The sequence below is a fragment of the Dendrobates tinctorius genome, unplaced genomic scaffold, assembly GCF_039654945.1.
Source record: "Dendrobates tinctorius isolate UK_male_01 unplaced genomic scaffold, ASM3965494v1 ptg000083l, whole genome shotgun sequence".
NCBI lineage: Eukaryota > Metazoa > Chordata > Amphibia > Anura > Dendrobatidae > Dendrobates > Dendrobates tinctorius.
Window position 1 is genome coordinate 180,662 of NW_027361751.1, and position 20,384 is coordinate 201,045.

At 49.9% G+C, this 20,384-nt stretch overlaps 1 protein-coding gene across 2 annotated transcripts in view; it reads right to left on the reverse strand.

Moving 5' to 3' along the window:
* RAD17 (RAD17 checkpoint clamp loader component) overlaps nt 1-20,384 on the reverse strand; it is a 58,428-nt gene that overhangs the window by 33,615 nt on the left and 4,429 nt on the right. For both annotated transcript variants that reach the window (XM_073584023.1, XM_073584022.1), the window contains exons 3-5: nt 20,064-20,309; nt 19,161-19,235; nt 18,639-18,795 (exon numbers count right to left, since the gene is read on the reverse strand). In XM_073584023.1, coding sequence (XP_073440124.1) covers nt 18,639-18,795; nt 19,161-19,235; nt 20,064-20,309 — 478 coding nt within the window. The remainder of the gene's footprint in view (nt 1-18,638; nt 18,796-19,160; nt 19,236-20,063; nt 20,310-20,384) is intronic.

The following is a 20,384-nucleotide window of genomic DNA, read 5'->3' on the forward strand; positions in this document are numbered from 1 at the left end:
AGCCGTGTGTACGAGGTGTACGGAGCGGAGCCGTGTGTGTGTACGAGGTGGAGCCGCGCGTGTACGAGGTGTACGGAGCGGAGCCGTGTGTGTATGAGGTGTACGGAGCGGAGCCGTGTGTGTACGAGGTGTACGGAGCGGAGCCGTGTGTGTACGAGGTGTACGGAGCGGAGCCGCGTGTGTACGAGGTGTACGGAGCGGAGCCGCGTGTGTACGAGGTGTACGGAGCGGAGTCGTGTATGTATGAGGTGTACTGAGCGGAGCCGTGTGTGTACGAGGTGTACGGAGCGGAGCCGTGTATGAGGTGTACTGAGCGGAGCCGTGTGTGTACGAGGTGTACGGAGCGGAGCAGTGTGTGTATGAGGTGTACTGAGCGGAGCCGTGTGTGTACGAGGTGTACGGAGCGGAGCCGTGTGTGTACGAGGTGTACGGAGCAGAGCCGCGTGTACGAGGTGTACGGAGCAGAGCCGCGTGTACGAGGTGTACGGAGCGGAGTCGCGTGTGTACGAGGTGTACGGAGCGGAGCCGCGTGTGTACGAGATGTACGGAGAGGAGCCGCGTGTGTACGAGGTGTACGGAGCGGAGCCGCGTGTGTACGAGGTGTACGGAGCGGAGCCGCGCGTGTACGAGGTGTACGGAGCGGAGCCGCGCGTGTACGAGGTGTACGGAGCGGAGCCGTGTGTGTGTACGAGGTGGAGCCGCGCGTGTACGAGGTGTACGGAGAGGAGCCGCGCGTGTACGAGGTGTACGGAGAGGAGCCACGCATGTACGAGGTGGACAGAGTGGAGCCGTGTGTGTATGGAGTGGAGCCATATGTGTACGGGATGTACGGAGAGGAGCCGCGCGTGTACGAAGCATACAAAGCAGGCTTTTCCCACGGACACAGGAGTACACTGCGGAGCCCCGAGGAGCATTTTAAAACACACACATGACGTTCCACCGGAAGTGATGTGCTGGAAGCTGACTGGAAATTAGATAATTTCTTGAGGAGATTGTGACGGAACCAGGAATGCTTCAGATCCATCACCGTGTCCTCCTCCGACAGCGCAGACAGCAGGATCGCCTTGGAATCAGGGATGCCGGCTATGTGAGCGGATCATGATATGTCCTGCACCGGGAGGCTCAGGTGGGCACTACAATGGGAGCCGGGCTGCTATAGTATCTTTGTAGAATCTTTCTTTCTCTCTTTTTCTTTCTCTCTCTGTTCTTTCTTTCTCTCTCTGTTCTTTCTTCCCCTCTTTCTTTCCTCTCTTTCTCTCTGTTCTTTCTTTCTTTTCTTTACTTCTTTCTTTCTCTCTGTTCTTTCTCTCTCTCACTGTTCTTTCTTTCTTTCCCCTCTTTCTTTCTCTCTCTGTTCTTTCTTTGTCTTTCACTGTTCTTTCTTTCTTTCCCCTTTCTTTCTCGCTCTCTGTTTTCTCTCTTCCTTAGTGCCAGTCAGTGTGCCCATAATGCCAGCCACTGTGCCCTCAGTACCAGTCAGTGTGATCAGCAGTGCTAAATGGGTGCGATTAGGTGTGGACATGGGTGTGACTATTTGTGAAATGGGTGTGGCTGGGCGTGGCCAAAATTTGCAGCGGCGCGCGCGCGCCGCAGTCTTTGTCCGTCTTTCCCTTCTTCAAAAGTTGGGAGGTATGATAGGGGCGGCTATGACCAGGGGGTCTGGTTGCCCAATAGAGAGCAGTTCTGCCAGGAATTCTGTAATCATGCATACAAAAGGGGACAGAGCTTTGGGAGGAGTACTGTACCTAAAAGCAATAAATAGGACTGAGCTGAAATACTGGGCACAGCTGTGACTACATGTTATATAGTCGTGTTAATCTCCTCTCACTTCTTGTAAACTACAAGTGTACAAAGATATTATATAGTCACCATGTGACTAGTGGGCCTGTGTAACTTCAAATGCCAGGGCTGAATTTTAGTCCCAGTCCGGCCCTGATGGGTAGCCAGTGTAATGACTGGCACAAGGTAGAGGCATCGGTGTAACGATTGGTGAGGAATATGATCCTGGCTGCTGCATTCAAGACAGATTGGAGAGGGGAGAGTTTGGTAAGAGGGAGACCGATTAGAAGAGAGTTACAATAGTCGAGACGAGAATGAATAAGAGAAACAGTAAGTAACAGTAAGAGATTTAAACATTCACTGGCGTGATAACATGTCTGTACTGCAAACCATTCAGACATTTCCAACATCTAACATGAACAGAAAAGAGAAAAGAAATGGAGAAGGAGATGAGGTGATTTGGGGAGCCCTCCAGCAGGAGGGTGGATGGTAGAGTTGGCGGGTCACGCAATGTCTGAATGAGTCCGAGAGGAGGTCTAGCATTGTATTGTAGTGTGAAGTAATCATTAATTGTGTTGTTAAATCCTTTTCGAGTTTACACGACCATCACATCTGCGTGGAGGTCTGTCTCCCTACTAAATCTATATATTCCTTGGATTTCCTAAATGCCATCCATGGAGCCCAGAATCTTCTAAATTTGTCATGGGAGTAGTGTGCATATGCAGCTACAGCTGTGGCCAAAAGTACTGACACCCCTGCAATTCTGTCAGATAATACTCAGTTTCTTCCTGAAAATGATTGCAAACACAAATTCTTTGGTATTATGATCTTCACTTAATTTGTCTTAAATGAAAAAACACAAAAGAGAATGAAGCAAAAAGCAAAACATTGATCATTTCACACAAAACTCCAAAAATGGGCCAGATACTAATACTTGGTTGCACAACCTTTAGCCAAAAAAACTGCGACCAACCGTTTCCGGTAACCATCAGTGAGTTTCTTACAATGCTCTGCTGGAATTTTAGACCATTCTTCTTTGGCAAACTGCTCCAGGTCTCTGATATATGAAGGGTGCCTTCTCCAAACTGCCATTTTTAGATCTCTCCACAGGTATATAATCTTGCCTTAAAGGGATAGATTCAGATAAAAGGGACTGATACATCTTGGTCAGGACGCCCCTTGGTTGTTTAAGTTGTGTTAGCACTGTTTCAAAGACAGTTTGCTCCCTGGTTGGGACACCAGCTTGCAGATAAGAATTTATAGCTTTTTAAGCCTGGAGAAATGGAGAAAATTGATCGGGTGCTCATGAAAATTGGCCTGTATCTCCGAGGGAAGTGAACCATCCACAAAGAGTGACTCTACTCCATTTCTGATCGTGTGAAGGAAGTCTGCTGACTTTGTTCGAGTTTGGTTTAGGTAGAGCCCTGGTAGATCCATAACCCTGGCTAATGGTGATAGGAGTGGAATTGGAGTGATTAGCCCAAGCGTGTACAATATGTCTGGAAATTGCGTTTGGGATTTCTAGCTTATGTATAAACTCTTTGGATGCATGGAGTGCAGTATTGATAGGTATTGGCATTGAGTCGTCCGCTATTTTTGGCCACAATTTATGTTTAACCCCTTAAGGACCGGGGTTATTTTCATTTTTGCGTTTTTGTTTTTCGCTCCCTTTCTTCCCAGAGCCATAACTTTTTTATTTTTCCGTCAATATGGCCATGTGAGGGCTTATTTTTTGCGGGACGAGTTGAACTTTTGAACAACACCATTGATTTTACCATGTCGTGTACTACAAAACGGGAAAAAAATTCCAAGTGCGGTGAAATTGCAAAAAAAAGTGCAATCCCGCACTTGTTTTTTGCTTGGCTTTTTTTGCTAGGTTCAATAAATGCTAAAACTGACCCACCATTATGATTCTCCAGGTCATTACGAGTTCATACAACAAATATGAACCTAGCACTCAACTTAAAGGTATTTGTAAGGCGGTTTATTGTAGTACACGAAAAAAGACGTTTCGGTCAATGTGACCTTCTTCAGTTACGTGTGGTATATAGATTGTGTAGAGCTTATAGGCATCTATCAGAAAGGACGATGGTGCTTTAGGCATTGAGGAGAATGATCTCTCTAAGGTAATGAGCTTGTCAGTATATAGGAGAGGGGCAAACGTGCCTCCAGATGCGGTGTCCACCGGCAATCTCTCTCTACACAATCTATATACCACACGTAACTGAAGAAGGTCACATTGACCGAAACGTCTTTTTTCGTGTACTACAATAAACCGCCTTACAAATACCTTTAAGTTGAGTGCTAGGTTCATATTTGTTGATTTAACGGTTTGGGAACCTAACCTTAGCACCATCTTGAGTTGTGCTCACGGTGTTCTTTCTATTATGAGTTCATAGACGCCAAACATGTCTAGGTTCTTTTTTATCTAAGTGGTGAAAAAAAATCCAAGGTTTGCTAAAAAAAAAACAAAACAAAAAAGAACACCATTTTCCGAGACCCGTAGCGTCTCCATTTTTCGTGATCTGGGGACGGGTGAGGGCTTATTTTTTTCGTGCCGAGCTGACATTTTTAACGATACCACTTTTATGCAGATACGTTCTTTTGATCGCCCATTATTGCATTTTAATGCATTGTCACAGAGATCAAAAAAACGTAATTCTGGGGTTTTGATTTTTTTTCTCGCTACGCAGTTTAGCGATCGGGTTAATGCGTTTTTGTTTTTTTTTATTGATAGATCGGGCGATTCTGAACGCGGCGATACCTAATATGTGTATATGTAATTTTTTTTTTTATTGTTTTATTTTGAATAGGGCAAAAGGGGAGGTGATTTGAACTTTTATTTTTATTTTTTTAAAAACAGGATTTTTGGGTTGCTTACCGTAAAATCTGTTTCTCGGAGCCTTCATTGGGGGACACAGAGACCATGGGTGCATGCTGCTGCCACTAGGAGGCTCACACTATGCACAAAAAAAGGTTAGCTCCTCCTCCGCAGTATACACCCCACCAACCGGCAGGAATTTCCTCAGTTAGTGAGAAAGCAGTAGGAGAAGTAACAATAGATTGAAACAGAACAGACAACTGTACATAACCAACAACATAAGAACAGGAGTTGTAGAACATGGGAGGGTGCTGTGTCCCCCAATGAAGGCTCCGAGAAACAGATTTTACGGTAAGCAACCCAAAAATCCTGTTTTCTCGTTCGCCTTATTGGGGGACACAGAGACCATGGGACGTCCCAAAGCAGTCCCTGGGGTGGGAAACAAACTTCCATCAGGCCAGTGGACTCACCACCACTGCCTGCAGAATCCTTCTACCTAGGCTGGCGTCCGCCATTGTAGAATGTCACAAACGTGTGAACAGATGACCAGGTTGCAGCTTTGCAAAGTTGCAGCGCGGAAGCTCTGTGGCGCACCGCCCAGGAGGCACCCACTGCCCGGGTAGAGTGAGCTCTAATTCCCGGAGGGGCCACTCGATGCTTGATCCGGTAGGCCTCCAAAATTGCCGACCTGATCCAGCGAGCAATAGTAGCTTTGGAGGCCGGCTGACCTTTCCGCGCCCCATCTGGAATGATGAAAAGAGAGTCTGACTTCCTCAAACGAGTCGTTCTAGCTAGGTAGACCTTCTTTGCCCTGACCAAGTCCAAGTTGTTCAAGGAGCGCTCCCGAGGGTGAGTTGGACCCGGACAAGAGAACAATATCCTCATCCAGGTGGACAGTGGACACCACCTTAGGAAGGAAAGAAGGTGGAGTCCGTAGAACTACCTTGTCCTGGTGGAGCACCAAGAAAGGGGAACGACAAGGAATGGCCGCCAATTCCGACACGCGCCGGATGGAGGTGACTGCTACTAGGAAGGCTACTGTCCATGAAGGGAGAGATAGGGAAACTTCCCTGAGAGGTTCAAAGGGAGGACCTTGCAGAACCTCGAGAACCAGATTAAGATCCAATGGATATACGGGCGCATGGTAGGAGGAGCCGCATGAGCCACTCCCTGAAGGAAGGTCTTGACCTGAGGACAGGAGGCCAATGTCTTCTGGAACAAAATGGATAGCGCCGAGACTTGACCTTTTAAAGAGCTGAGGGCAAGGCCCGCATCAAGGCCTGCCTGAAGAAACGCCAGGACAGAAGGGGGAGAAAATGACATGGGTGGAATGTTATTGGCCTCACACCAAGTGAAATAGGCTTTCTGGCCCGGATCATGGTATGAATAACCTGATCGTTTCAAAACCTTGGTCTCAATAGCCACGCCGTCAAAATGAGCGGCCGAGAATTGAGGTGGCAAATCGGGCCCTGAGACAGCAGATCTGCCCTGTCTGGAACCTTCCAGGCCGCGTCCGCGAGAAGGTTGACGATGTCCGCGAACCAAGACCTTCTGGGCCAATTCGGGGCGATGAGGATGACTGGACTTCCTTCTGCTTTGATTTTCTTGAACAGCTTGGGAAGAAGGGGAAGGGGAGGGAACAGGTAGGGGAGCTCAAACTAATACCAAAGAATGGTCAGAGCATCGGCGCCCCTGGCAAGAGGATCTCGAGCCCTGGATACAAACTGTGGGACTTTCCTGTTGAGGCGAGACGCCAGCAGGTCAACGTCCGGAGTTCCCGAACGACGGCAAAGCTGATGAAATACATCCGGATGTAAGGACCACTCTCCCGCCGCGGGACCCCCGCGGCTGAGAAAATCGGCGGCCCAGTTGTCCATGCCGGGAATGTGCACCGCGGATATTGTTGGAACTGAAAACTCTGCCGAGTGAAGAATTTTGGACACTTCCGCTAGGGCTGAGGCACTCCGAGTCCCCCCCTGGTGGTTGATATCTGCCACCGCTGTGGCAGTCTGTCTGAATACGGATTGGCAGGCCCCTGAGAAGTCTCTCCCAGTGAACGAGAGACAGATAGATAACCCGTATCTCGACGACGTTGATCGGCAGAGCTGTCTCTAGTCGACCACAGACCCTGAACAGTGTGATTGCGAAATATTGCCCCCCAGCCGAGGAGGCTGGCATCCGTTGTCACAATCTGCCAGTGAATGAGAAGGAATGACCATCCTAGGGCAATGAGAGGTGACGTTCGCCACCAAATGAGAGACTGCCTGACCTGGTATGAAAGGCGAATTGGACGATCCAGGGAAAGAACAGACCTGTTCCACCGAGACAGGATGGCCTGTTGGAGGGGTCTGGAGTGAAATTGAGCAAAGGGAATCGCTTTGATCAGAATGTCGTCGAGGTACGGAAAAAGAACGAGACCTCTGATCCTCAACAAGGCCATCAACGCCGCCATGATCTTTGTAAAAACTCTGGGTGCGGTTGCGAGCCCGGGAAAGGTGGGAACATGTAGATAGGCATCTTGAATGTCTATTGAACATATGAACTCCTGCGCCTCCATGGAAGCGATTACCGACCGAAGAGACTCCATCCTGAAATGACGCAATCGGACCCTCTTGTTCAGTAACTTGAGATCCAGGATGGGACGAACTGCACCATCTTTTTTTCGGCACTACAAACAGGTTTGAATAAAACCCTGTGAAACGTTCTGATTCGGGAGCGGGCAAAATCACCCCGGAACTGAGGAGAGAGGTGATGGATGCGAAGAAACCCAGACTAAGGCAGGGTCTTTTGGAAGGACTCGAAGAAACAATCCCGGGGATGAGAAACAAACTATCTTGTATCCTGGGGATACAACTTCCCTGACCCAAGCATCCTATACTGAGGCAAGCCAGACGTCTCTGTAGAAAAGGAGTCGACCGCCCAGTTGGGAAGGACCCTCGGGACTTCTTTGATAGTCATGCTGATGTGGACCGACCAGATCTGGACCTGGAGGATCTGCCCTGGGATGAGTGAGATAGCCAGGAGGGAGTGGGTCTGAAGGAAACCTTCTTTCTATCCTGGCGTGCTTGCGGCCTCTGTTGATAGACCGAAAGGGCCGAAACTGACGCCTTAGCGGAGGCCTACGAGGCTTGGACTGAGGGAGGAGGGAACTTGTGCCTCCAGTGGTATCCCTAATAATCTGGTCCAGCTGGGATCCAAAGAGACGCGCTCCCTGAAAAGGCAGATTGGTAAGGGACCTTTTTGAAGACAAATCCGCCTGCCAAGCCTTGAGCCAAATTGTACGCCGGATTGTCATCACGTCGCTGGACGCCTGAGCCGCGCAAGATGCGGCATCCAAGGAGGCAGAGAGCAGATAATCCCCTGCATGGGAGATCTGGTTAGCCAGTTCGGCCGATTGCTCCGGTTGGGCTTTATCTAGGATGCCCTTGCGGAGATCCTCTGCCCAAGTAGCTATGGCCTTTGCTACCCAAGATGAAGCGAAGGCTGGGCTTAGCGCCGCCGCAGCCGCTTCGAATACTGACTTTGCTAGGGATTCTATAATTCTGTCATTAGAATCCCTTTAGCGACGCCACACCTGAAATCGGAAGGACCGTGTTGTTAAGATAGTCTGGACACGGGAGCATCTACAGAGGGGGAAGCCAACCAGTTGTCGGTGAGCTCTTTGAAAATGGATAGAGCACGCTGAGACGCTTCCCTCTTTGAAAGCGTTTGGTCGGATTTTCTCTCTCTCCCTGGTAAGAATCTTGCCAAACTCAGAGTGGGAGACGAAGACTCTGGAAGATGTTTCTGCCCGTCTGAAACCTCCTGATCTGAGCGTTTCGCAGGGGAGTCTGTATTTCGAAGGTGTGGTTAATCGCAGCAATGATGTTCTGTACCGTAACCTTCATGTCTGCGTCCTGGTCCGAATCCAGCTCTAAAATCTCTTCGGATGACGCATCCGAGAACGCTTCACCTGACTCGGGTGAGGAGGCACGGGAAGGCGACTGCTGGGAAGGACTATGTGGAGAGACCAGGTCAGGAGAGGATTCCGGCCGGAGATCCTGCCTGGGTCTTTTGCGGCTTCTGCTGGCTGGCTCAGATGGAACCCCTTGCGACCTGCTGGACCCTGCAGAAGTGTCCAGGGGTAACTTATCAAGAACGGCCACTAGGGACTGAGACACCCTGGTGAGGTCCGCCACTGATTGTGATAGAGAAGAGGCCTAGCCAGGAATGGGGGGGTTCACACTCACGAGGGGCAATAGATGGTTCCTGGACGGCATCGGCTGAATGGGATTACTGCAGTCTAAACCGAGAGGAGTGGGAAAGCTCTCTGTGCTGGCGGACGGGCACGTTCCGGTTTGCGGTTAGACATAATGAAAGAAAAGAAGAAAGAACCCCGAGGAGAAGCCGGAAGGTTGAGGGAAAGAGGGCAGAGGAGGGTGTCAGTCTGCAGTTACAGAGCTACTCACAGTCCGGTGGCCCGAAAGGCGATGTGCCCAGCTCGTCTGAGATGCAGGGCCGCAGTAGAGGATAACGAGGAACCCCTTTCCGCTGCCCGGTGTCTTCAAAGGCGTCCGGCTGACAGGCTGCAAAGATGGCGGCAGCCTGAGGTAAAAGGAACGCGCGGTTCAGGAGAAAAGATGAAGAAGGGCGGAGCTAGCCGCCAGACCCGGAGAGAAGACCGCCCGCTGCCCAGCTACAGACTAGGAGGGTGGGTGGTCCTAGAACGGGCGGGAGAGCAGCCCGCCTATAACAGAGGGCGGGGGGCGTGGCCGCGACGGCCGAGTAGGCCCGAAATGAAGCCGGGGACTAAATTAGTATCGGCGGCCGCCTGTCAGCGCGGGGCGGCGCGGAAGTCCTGCAGTGCTGCCACGGCCACCCAAGAAGAAACCACCGCCCGAACAAAGCCCTCAGGATAAGCCCGCATAAGGGCGGGGGCGGGGAGAACAAGGCCCGCACCGCAGCCGGGGCCTGGCATGTGGAGGAGGCGCAGGCAGCTGAGGACCCTGCGGCACTGCCCTGTGCCGCTCCGAAGAATCCTCCAGTGGTGTCTTCAATAAAGGTACCTTGTAAATCCAACGCTATCTGAGTCTATTTTCCCCCCGTGTCCGCACCTCGTCCGACCGACAGGCTCTGGTAGGCGAGTGGGTGGGAGGCGGGGGGGCAAGGACCATCCGTATAGCTGGCACGCACCTGTGCAAAGCTCCTGGTCCTGCTGCGGAGAGCTATGAGGATACGGGGTGGCAGTACACGCCGTACTCATAGTCTCTTTGTGGGACTACAGATGTGACTATTCACTCTGTATCCCTCCGGAAAACCTGAAAAGGAACGACGCACATCGAGGTAGATATGGGTCTAATGAAAGACCCGTGTCCACCTCCTACTGACACTAAGCTAAACTGAGGAAATTCCTGCCGGTTGGTGGGGTGTATACTGCGGAGGAGGAGCTAACCTTTTTTTGTGCATAGTGTCAGCCTCCTAGTGGCAGCAGCATACACCCATGGTCTCTGTGTCCCCCAATAAGGCGAACGAGAAATACTTTTTTTTTTAATTTTGTCATGCTTCAATAGCCTCCATGGGAGGCTAGAAGCATACCATACTTGATCGGCTCTGCTACATATAGGCGATGAGTAGATCGCCTATATTGCGATATAGCTAAAGGAACAAGAAAAGCGCAATAGGGTCTTATCCGGGTTATTGCAGAAAAGATAAATTAGAATTTACTCACCCTTTTTAGGAGAGATTAAAGGATTAGGATCAGTAATCTGCTTGCTGCACATCCAAAGGTCAACTCTGCGACCGCTTCAACATCAGATTTCGGAATAAATTCTTGGATTTTTGTGCGCTACCAGATAAAATCACTAATCCAGTGTTTAGGAGAAAGATTAATCCATTTATTTCCCAACGCGTTTCGAAATGTATACCATTTCTTCTTCATGTGTCATCCCCTGAAGAAGAAATGGTATACATTTCGAAACGCGTTGGGAAATAAATGGATTAATCTTTCTCCTAAACACTGGATTAGTGATTTTATCTGGCAGCGCACAAAAATACAAGAATTTATTCCGAAATTAGATCGCCTATATGTAGCAGAATTATTGCATAGCTATGAGCGCCAGTCACCGGGTGGTGCTCATAGCAAAGCAGCATCAACAATCATAGAGGTCTCCAAGAGACCTCTGGTTGTTATGCCAACGCATGACCTCATTTCCGGTCTGGTTAAACGCCGTTGTCAGCGATTCCACCTGCGCCTATTGCGGGCACATGTCAGCTGTTCAAAACAGCTGACATGTCCCGGCTTTGTTACGGGCTCAGCGCCGGAGCCCTCATCAAAGCAGGGGAGAAGTCCAATGACAGACTGTGTCCGTCATTGGACATTAAGGGCTTAAGGCTTCTCACCAAATCAACAATCACAGACAGGATTGCTGCTGTGTGGTATTTTCGTGGGTCAGGTACTCCCATTCCCCTTTTGTTCTAGGCAGTGAGAGAGTATTAAAGCTGAGCCTAGGCTTTGATCCCTTCCAAATGTATCTCCCAAATATGGTGTGTACTTTATGGAAGAATGTAACTGGGACTTTTAGGCTATGTGCACACGTTGCGGAATTGCCGCGGGAATTCCGCAACTCCGTGCCAGAGAAATACGCTAGAATTCCGCATGTATAATTCCCGCGTTTTAACTAGCGTTTTGCAAGCGTAATTAGCTTGCAGAATTCTAGCGTTTTTCAAGCGATCTGTAGCATTGCTTGGAAAACTGATTGACAGGTTGGTCACACTCGTCAAACAGTGTTTGACGAGTGTGACCTACTTTTTACTATCGAGGCTGCCTATGAGGCATCAGTAGTAAAAAAGATATTAAGTTAAAAATAATTAAAAAAATAAAAACATGGATTTTTGTGAGTACTCACCGTAAAATCCTTTTCTCCGAGACGCTCATTGGGGGACACAGATATTGTGGGGTGTATGCTTCTGCCGCTAGGAGGCTGACACTAAGTGAAAAAAAAGAGGTTAGCTCCTCCTCCGCAGTATACACCCTCACCCCTATTGCGGGCGGAAACCAGTTTGGTGCCAAAGCAGTAGGAGGACAACAAATCGGCCTTAATACAGGTACAACATGTCCAAAGGAAAACACCACCCTTATATCAAATAAGTAAACACATATTCATTTAAACAAGAGCCAACTGGCTAATAGGGTGGGTGCTGTGTCCCCCAATGAGGATCTTGGAGAAAAGGATTTTACGGTGAGTACTCACAAAAATCCATGTTTCTCCTTCGCCTCATTGGGGGACACAGATACTGTGGGACGTCCTAAAGCAGTCCCTGGGTGGGAGATTGACTCACCGATCCAAGCTACATGCACCTCCTGATTAAAGGTGCGCCACCGTTGCTTGGAGAATCCTTCTACCCAGGCTTGCATCGGCCGAGGCCTGAGCATGGATATTATGTTTGGCAAATATATGCAGGCTGGACTAGGTTGCTGCCTTGCAAACCTGTTCCGTCGAAGCCTGATGCCGAAGCGCCCAAGAGGCGCCCACCGCCCGGGTAGAGTGCTCTCTGATCCCTGCTGGAATCGGCGTGCCTCTAATGCAGTAGGACTCCTGAATAGTCAAACGAATCCATCTGGCTATGGTCGACTTTGAGGCAGCGAGTCCCTTCCTGCGTTCTTCAGGAAGCACGAACAGCGTGTCCGTCTGAGTAAAGGGTGCTGTCCGCGACACATACCTCCGGAGGGCTCTTACAAGGTCTAACGTGTGAAGAGCCTTCTTCCACACGGTGCACCGGTGCTGGACAAAATGAAGGCAAAACAACATCTTCATTGATGTGAAAAAGAGGACACGACCTTCGGCAGAAAAGGAGGGGCTGGTCTGAGGACCACCTTATACCTATGGAAAGTGAGGAACGGAGCTCGGCAGCATAGAGCCGCCAGCTCTGAAACCCGCCTGATAGAAGTGATGGCCACTAAGGGAACAACTTTCCAGGAAAGGTACCTCAAAGCGATATCCTGAAGCAGTTCCAATGGAGCTTCCTGCAGAACACTTAGGACTATGTTAAGAACCCAGGCGTCCATCGGCGCCATATAGGGAGGTATCAAGTGGGACACTCCCCGGATGAAAAGTTTTCACCTGCAAATTGGTAGCAACCCTGCAAATTGGTAGCAACCCTGCACTGGAACAGGACGGATAAGGCCGACATTTGTCTCCTGCGGAAACCTGGGGCAAAGCCCGAGTCTAATGCTCTACCGACTGAGCTATCCGGGCTCTCTGAGCCCGACTGGAGAAAAAGCAAGATGCTGGAGATCGAGAATCTTAGCGGAGAAACACCGCGGCCTCGACATCAAACAAAGAACACCTTCCAGGTGTGGTGGTAAATTCATGCTGAAGCAGGTCTCCGGGCGCTAATCGTTGTAGCGACCACCTTGCTCCCGAACCCTGCCTGGGTTAGAATCCAAGATTCAACGGCCCTGCCATCAAACACAGGGTCCCTGAGTTCGGGTGGCAAATTAGCCCTTGAGACGGTAGATCTGGGCGCTCTAGCAGGCGCCCAGGAACATCGGCGAGCAGCTGCCTTAGATCTGCGTACCACGCTCGACGAGGGCCAGCAGAATCGCCGGCCCCACTTCAGTCTTGATCCCTTTGCTGACTCTCGGGAGTAGTGACAGTGGGGGAAATAGATATGGGAGGCGAAACTGGTTCCATGGCAGAACCAACGCGTCCACTGCGAATGCCTGCGGGTCCCTGGCCCGAGCGACATATGTGGGCACCTTGGCATTCACTCTGGAAGCCGTCAGGTCCACATCCGGAGCTCCCCACAGTTGACAAATCTGTTGAAGAACTTTGGGATGTAGAGACCACTCTCCAGATGCAAGACCCTGCCGGCTGAGGAAGTCTGCAGCCCGAGGAAGTCTGCCGCCCAATTTTCCACGCCCGGGATGTGGACAGCCGAAATCACCGAGTGGTTTGCTTCGGCCCACTGAAGAACATGCTCCACCTCGCGCATGGTTGTTCTGCTGCGGGCGCCCCCATGACAAAATTATGTAAACCACCGCCGTGGCGATGTCCGATGGAATCCGGACGGGGCGGCCTGCTAGAAAGTGATGAAACTTCTGCAGAGCCAGCCGAATTGCTCGTATCCCCAATAAGTTGATCGGGAGGCGTGCCTCCTGTGGCGACCACCGTTTCTGGGTTGTGTGGTGTCGAAACACCGCTCCCCAACCGAGGAGACTGACGTCGATTGTCATTATGAGCCCATGACATGGGGGGAAAGTTTCCCCTAGGCCAGAGAGGAACTGGTTATCCACCATCCGAGCGACTGCCGGACTTGAGAGGACAGTTTGCACCGCCGATCGAGCGTGAAAGGATTCTTGTCCCAGGCTGACACGAGGCGTGCTGCAGGGGGTGAAGGATGGAACTGGACGAAAGTTATCGCTTCGATTGCTGCCACCATTTTCCCTAGGATCCTCATCGCGGATCGGATGGTATGAGGGACTGGTTGGCGTAGTGTCCGGACTCCCTGCCGGAGACTAGCGCCCTTTCCTGAGGGAGAATTATCAACCTTCAGCAAGTGTCGAAGATCATTCCTAGGAAGGAGATCCTCTGAGCTGGCACAAGGGATGATTTCTTTGCATTGACCAACCATCTAAGCGGCAAGAGTATCTAGCGTGATGTTGACACCTTCCTCACATGCCCATATTGACGGGCCCTTGACCAAGAGGTCGTCCAGATAAGGCAAGACGACTATGCCTCAAGAATGCAGTGTGGCCCTGACAATTGCCATAACTTTTGTGAACACTCTGGGAGCCGTGGCTAGCCCGAAGGGTAGCGCTACGAACCGAAAATGCTGTACGCTGATGGCGAAGCGTAGCCGCCTCTGATGAGGAGGAAAAAATGGGAATATGCAGAAATGCGTCCTGGCTGTCAATTGAGGCCAAGTATTCTCAATGCTCCTTGACCGCTATGACTGAACGGAGACTCCATCCGGAAAGGTCTGATCCTGATGAATTTGTTCAGAAGCTTTAGGTCCAAAAACAGGCCTAACAGACCCGTCCTTTTTGGGAACCGCAAAAAAGTTTGGAATAAAACCCCTGAGCTCTTCCGTGTTCCGGCACTGGAACAATGACTCCGTTGTGCAGGAGCGACTTGATGGCTCCCAATAGAGCCCTTACCTGGGTATCCTCCCTGGGAAGCCGGGAAAGAAAAAACCATCTTGGAGGGTATCTGACAAATTCTATTTTGTAACCTGAGGACACCAATTCTTTTACCCATGAGTCGTGAGCGATGTTGGCCCAGACGTGGTGAAAACAGAGTAGGCGGCCGCCCACTTTGCTGGTGTCGTCTGGTAAAGACCTAGAGTCATTTGGCCGATGATCCTTAGGATCTGGGTCCCCTCGATCTGGCCTATTGAGCACGTATTCTCCCCAATGAGTTGGCTCTATATGACCTGCCGCTCCCTATCCTGATTGGGGTGGCCTGAGGTGGCGGAATTGGGCCCCGTAGTCCACCCGGAGTCTTTTAACGCATGACCCCGGACCGGTCTCCTATTCGGGTCCCGGACCAGGCTCAGGCTGCTTAGCGGCCGCCACCTGACCAATGCCGTCACGCCCGGCCCACCATGTCCTCAACCATAGGGCTCTTCAGATAGAGATTGCATTAGCGGCAGCAAGTGTTGAACAATTGGCCGCATCCAAAGACGCATTCAATACATAATCTCCGGCTATCGTCATCTGACATGTGACCTCCGAGATCTCTGCAGGTAGATCCTGCTCCTGCGCGACCTTGTTTAATGTTTCTGACTATGATATCATAGCCTTGGCTACCCAAGTTGCTGCGAACGAGGGAGCGAGTGCAGACCCTGACGCCTCATATAATGAACGAGCTAGGCTCTCAATAAGGCAGTCCGTGGGATCTTTAATCGAGTAAACCCTAGGGACAGATAACAGGGTCTTAGTGGCCAGGCGTGAAACCGGAGGCTCCACTATCAGGGATTCCATCCATTGTTTATGGAGGTCCGGAGCAAACGGATAACGCGTTTCGAGTGCCCTTTAACCTGAGAAAAATGCAGTTTTGGACGTTCTCTGTGCCGCTGCACTATGTCCTCAAACTCAGGGTGAGAGGAAAAAATTCTGTGCGGCCGCTTCACTCGTTTACATGCCAGTTTATGCCCCGTAGCCGCTGCTGTATCATCCTCAATCCCCAGGGTCTGACTGACTGACTGATGGCTTCTATGAGGCTGTCCACTGTTTCACGTGACTCTGGAGTGTCCAGGTCAATGGGCTCGTCTGAGTCGCAATCTGAGGTCTGCTCGCTATCAACCACCGGTGACGGGGAGCGAGAAGCAGATCCTACGGATGCCGAAGGCACCGGATGGACTGGGCGACACCGTGTGGATTTGTTTCCCCCGGGTCTGCCTGGAGTGAGGGCGGCCCCTGCAGGCCGGAGGCTCCTGTGAGGTAGAGGTTCCCTCTAAAGGCGGCGAGACACTGTCCCTGCCCCTATCTGGGGCTTGAAGGGATTCTATTGCTCTCGCAAGTGACGCCATGTACTGTGACAGTGATCGGGCCCACTCCGGGGGATTTGACACATTGGTCGCGGTCGCAGGGGAGGGCTCCTGGGCGCGTTTGGATTCGCAGGCTTCGCATAAATGCTTGCTCTGCGCCCGCGGAAACGCAGCCCGACAAGAGATGCATGCCGCGTAAAAGAACGTGTGTGTCTTTGCTTTTTTCGGACATGCTGTATCTGTCCGCTGCTGGGGATATGGGGAAGAGGTAGCCCCTCGTTTTTTCCTATAGCATGGCCTCTCGGGCAAGCACTTACCCCAGTCCTGCTCCCCCCCGCCTGGATGTTTCCTTTAAATCGCACGCCGACATCTGTGGCACGCACCAGCCTGTAAAATCGCTCTGGGGCGGTACTCCCACTTTGCGGCCTAGCCCGTGCTCAGAAGTCGGGGCCTCGATTTTTACCGCCGCCGAGTGCGGGGCGGGCTGCCGGAAGTGACACGCGGCCCCGAGGGCGGAATTTCCGGCCGCGGCCTAGCTCGGCCGAAGCTGCGGCCTCAATTTTTCCCCTACCCGACCGGGGTGTGGGGGGTGTGGGGGGGCGCGGTACCAAAAGTGGCGCTACTGACCGGCGCAGTGTTCCTGTCCTGACGGATCCAGCCCCTCTCTTGCATGGCTAGTGGACGCCGCGAGGCGCTGCGGCTGTGGGCTCCAGCCCGAAATCTTCGCAGGAGCCCTCCCTGACCCTCTCCTCACCGATGATCCTCTTCAGCCTGAGCGCAGGTATGTGAGGGTGTCTTTGATAAAAAAATAGGAAGGTGCAGGCACCCTAGCTCCATCTAACCCCTTCAGGGGGTGAGGAGAGGGACCGTCCGCCACCTTGCAGCACCGCCATCTAGCGTTGGTGGAGCAGTGGGGGCCGCACAGACTAGTCATGTGCCTCTGTGCAAGCCCATGGTTTCAATACCTAGGGGTGGACAGGGCTAAGTCCCACGTCACGGGAAAGGATACGTGGAGGGATACTCGCACGTGCTCGCCCGTTGATGGTTTGGGGAAATCGGATCCTTTCAATAGGATGCGTTGCCCCTGTCTCATCTTCATAAAATAAAAAACAAAAATAGAAGTCTGGGGAAAAGTCCCAGATATGTCCTTCGGTGCGGGAAAGTATACCCGGAGACGATACTCAACGCGTGCTCGCCCGTTGATGGTTTGGGGAGATCGGAGCCTTTCAATAGGATCCGTCGCCCCTGTCTCATCTTCATAGTAAACTAGAAAAAAATAGTCTGGAGAGATCCAGACTGTGTGTGCTTCCATAGGACACTAAGCAAAAAACTGATTTCCGCCCGCAATAGGGGCAAGGGTGTATACTGCGGAGGAGGAGCTAACCTCTTTTTTTTCACTTAGTGTCAGCCTCCTAGCGGCAGAAGCATACACCCCACAGTATCTGTGTCCCCCAATGAGGCGAAGGAGAAAATGGTGTTTTTCTCACCTTCCGGCGTCCCGTGCAGCGTTTCCAATCCTCTCGATGCTCACGGCAAGTCCCATTCCCAGTGAGGCCTTGCGACAATGACCTTTGATGACGTCGCGGTCATTGTTGCAAGGCATCACTGGGAATTCCAGCGATTCCGCACAAAGAATGGGTATGCTGCGTATTTTTCCGCAATGTGATTCCGTCGCGGAAAAATATGCAGCATTAGCACAGCCTGTGGGGAATGCGATAGGATTGCATGGGATGTTTTGGTTTTTTTTTGTTTGTTTTTTTGAGTTTTCACGGCAAAATCGTGAGTTAAAAAAAACGCAGCAAAAACGCAAAAAGAATGCTACGTGTGCACACAGCCTCATAAGGAGCATTTGCGATATATAACTAAATTTAGGCAAGATGAAGCTTTTAAGTAAACTTTTGCGCCCCATCCAAGAGAAGAAAGGCGCTCTCCGTGACTTGATCGTTCCTATTGTAGAATTTAAGTGCGGTAAAAAGTTGAGGGTTAATAGCTAATGCCAATGAGGTCTTAATTTAATGCCCAGATATGTGATATATCGTGAGGTCCACTTTGCAGGTGGAATTTGGATGTTAAGCTCCAACAGGGCCTCCGAACGTGTAACAAAATACAATGTGAAAGCACTGCAATATGAGACCTAGGGGCCAGTGTGAAAATTGCACAATGTTTTTAATCCAGACCCCGACATGAAAGAATAACTTAAAAAAAAAAAAAAAACATAAAATACAACTATCTGTAAAAAAAAATAAATAAATGTAACAAAGTGTGTGCCTGCAATATTGCCAGGCAGGGAAGCTGCATGATAAATTACACAGCTAGGGATCTATAATAGAAGGCAGAAATGGTATGATAATTTGTATTTTTATATCGCCTACATGTTCTATGCCAAAATTGCTGATCATTAGTGGCCTGGCCATGTAACCAATGCGATGTATAACTGGACCTGGCACAACACTTATTTTGACAGTTTTCACACAATCAGACTCATTTTTCCCTGTAAGTGGCGCTGTGATGGCAACATTAAAAATCTAAATTGCGTACATTTTTTTCTTTTAAATATATTTTTAATTACCTCGGTCAAAAATGACTGGTGGCTCATCCTGTTTATATTCTTGCATTAAAGGGTTGATCCACTCCTGGACTTGGATGCCCATCTCTTTGGCAAGCACTAGGATGGTTGCAGTCTTTCCGCAACCAGGAGGGCCAGTCAGCAACAAAATAGACCCGCCCTGTGAAGACATGGAGATGTGTTAGTGATAAAGAAAAGGTAACGAATGTCCGACCTCTGGGGGCTCCAATGATCACTAGAATGGGGGTCCTGAGCGTTTGTGCTGTGAGGAGGAGTTCAAATGGAGGGACACGTCAAAGGCTCAACTCCTGCTCCACTCACAGCGGTCATGCTGAAACCCGCCATTATAATGATCTGCAATCAGCCATTTATTTCCCATCCTTTGCACAAGTAATAAACGTCAGTTATGGAAAACCAGTTAACATCAAGAAATTTGACCACAATCTATGGTATACAGAATGAAGATAAGCATAAAAAGAGTTTACAACAGATCCTCACAAAGCAATGGAAAACAATCAGACTAACCTTTTTTTTCTCAGAGTGTGCTCTTAGCCAAGTTTCAACCTCCTCCACTTTCTTCTTATGTACAGCAAGCTCTGTCTGCAAAAAGTGCACAGTGCTTTCATGAAAATCCTGGATGCTGTCCATATAATTTAAGAATCGCAGTACTTATTGGGACATCCTTGAGCATTAAATGGGTTGTCGCCTTTTCATATTTCTTATTAACAGGGACTCGGTCAGACTTTTTTTTGCTATGGAATTTGACAGCACCCTGACTAAAGTGATCTACTAGTTGCTAGGATGTGTGCTGCACTTTCAATAAAATCAGTGTTTTATCAGCAGGAGATTATCACTACAGAACTAGGTTTCTTGTGCCTTCTAGTCAACTCCTCTGTAAAACCCTGCTGCCCCCCCATCTCTTTTTGGCAGCTTTCTATTAATATACAGTGTACACAGAAAGCTGCGTCGGCAGGGTTATACAGAGCTCAGCATTCAGAGCACTGCTAGATCTGCAGCAGAAAAAACAGGGATTGTATCATAATAAGAGCATGTAGTCCAGCAAGTGACACATTGTTGAAATCATGGTCTCTTTCCCTACATCATACTGCTCAAATAGGAAAAACCTGCTGACAGATTACGTTTAAAAGGTATACACATTGGAGTTGTAGGCTCCATTTGGACCCTTCTGCGAGACTGCAGTGCCCTTATAATAACAGACCATCCATGCATCATATGGCCAGCCATTATTCTGAATAGCTAACATTTAATATTACATAGTGGCCGCTGAAAGGAAAGTTTTAGGCCAAACCTGGAGATAACAAGTAAGCATAAGCAGCTAAAGGGTTATTCCAAATAAAAAATAAGTCACTGCTTGAGATGAGCTCTAAGAAATACATGACAAAACGTCACCTTTTCCGAGTGACCTACCAGAACATTAGGCCTGTACTTATCAATCCACGGGTCATTCTGATACTGGCCTGACGTTGCTGCGACTCCATCTTTACAATGATTGGCAGAGAATGGATTTGCTCTTTTTTTGTTCTGAGATTTGTGCTCTAACGTGAATTCATCTCTTTTGCTAACACCTCGCTTAGAGGTCACAGAAGCTTTTGAGGTGACTTTATCCGAGCTGCCAAAGAAATCTTCAAAGGAGGGTTCTACCCAGTCAGTGATCTGGAAACAAGTCACATCAGAAATGTGCGCATGTAAGATTACATCATTATATTGTCGTTCTACAGTGCTGTCATT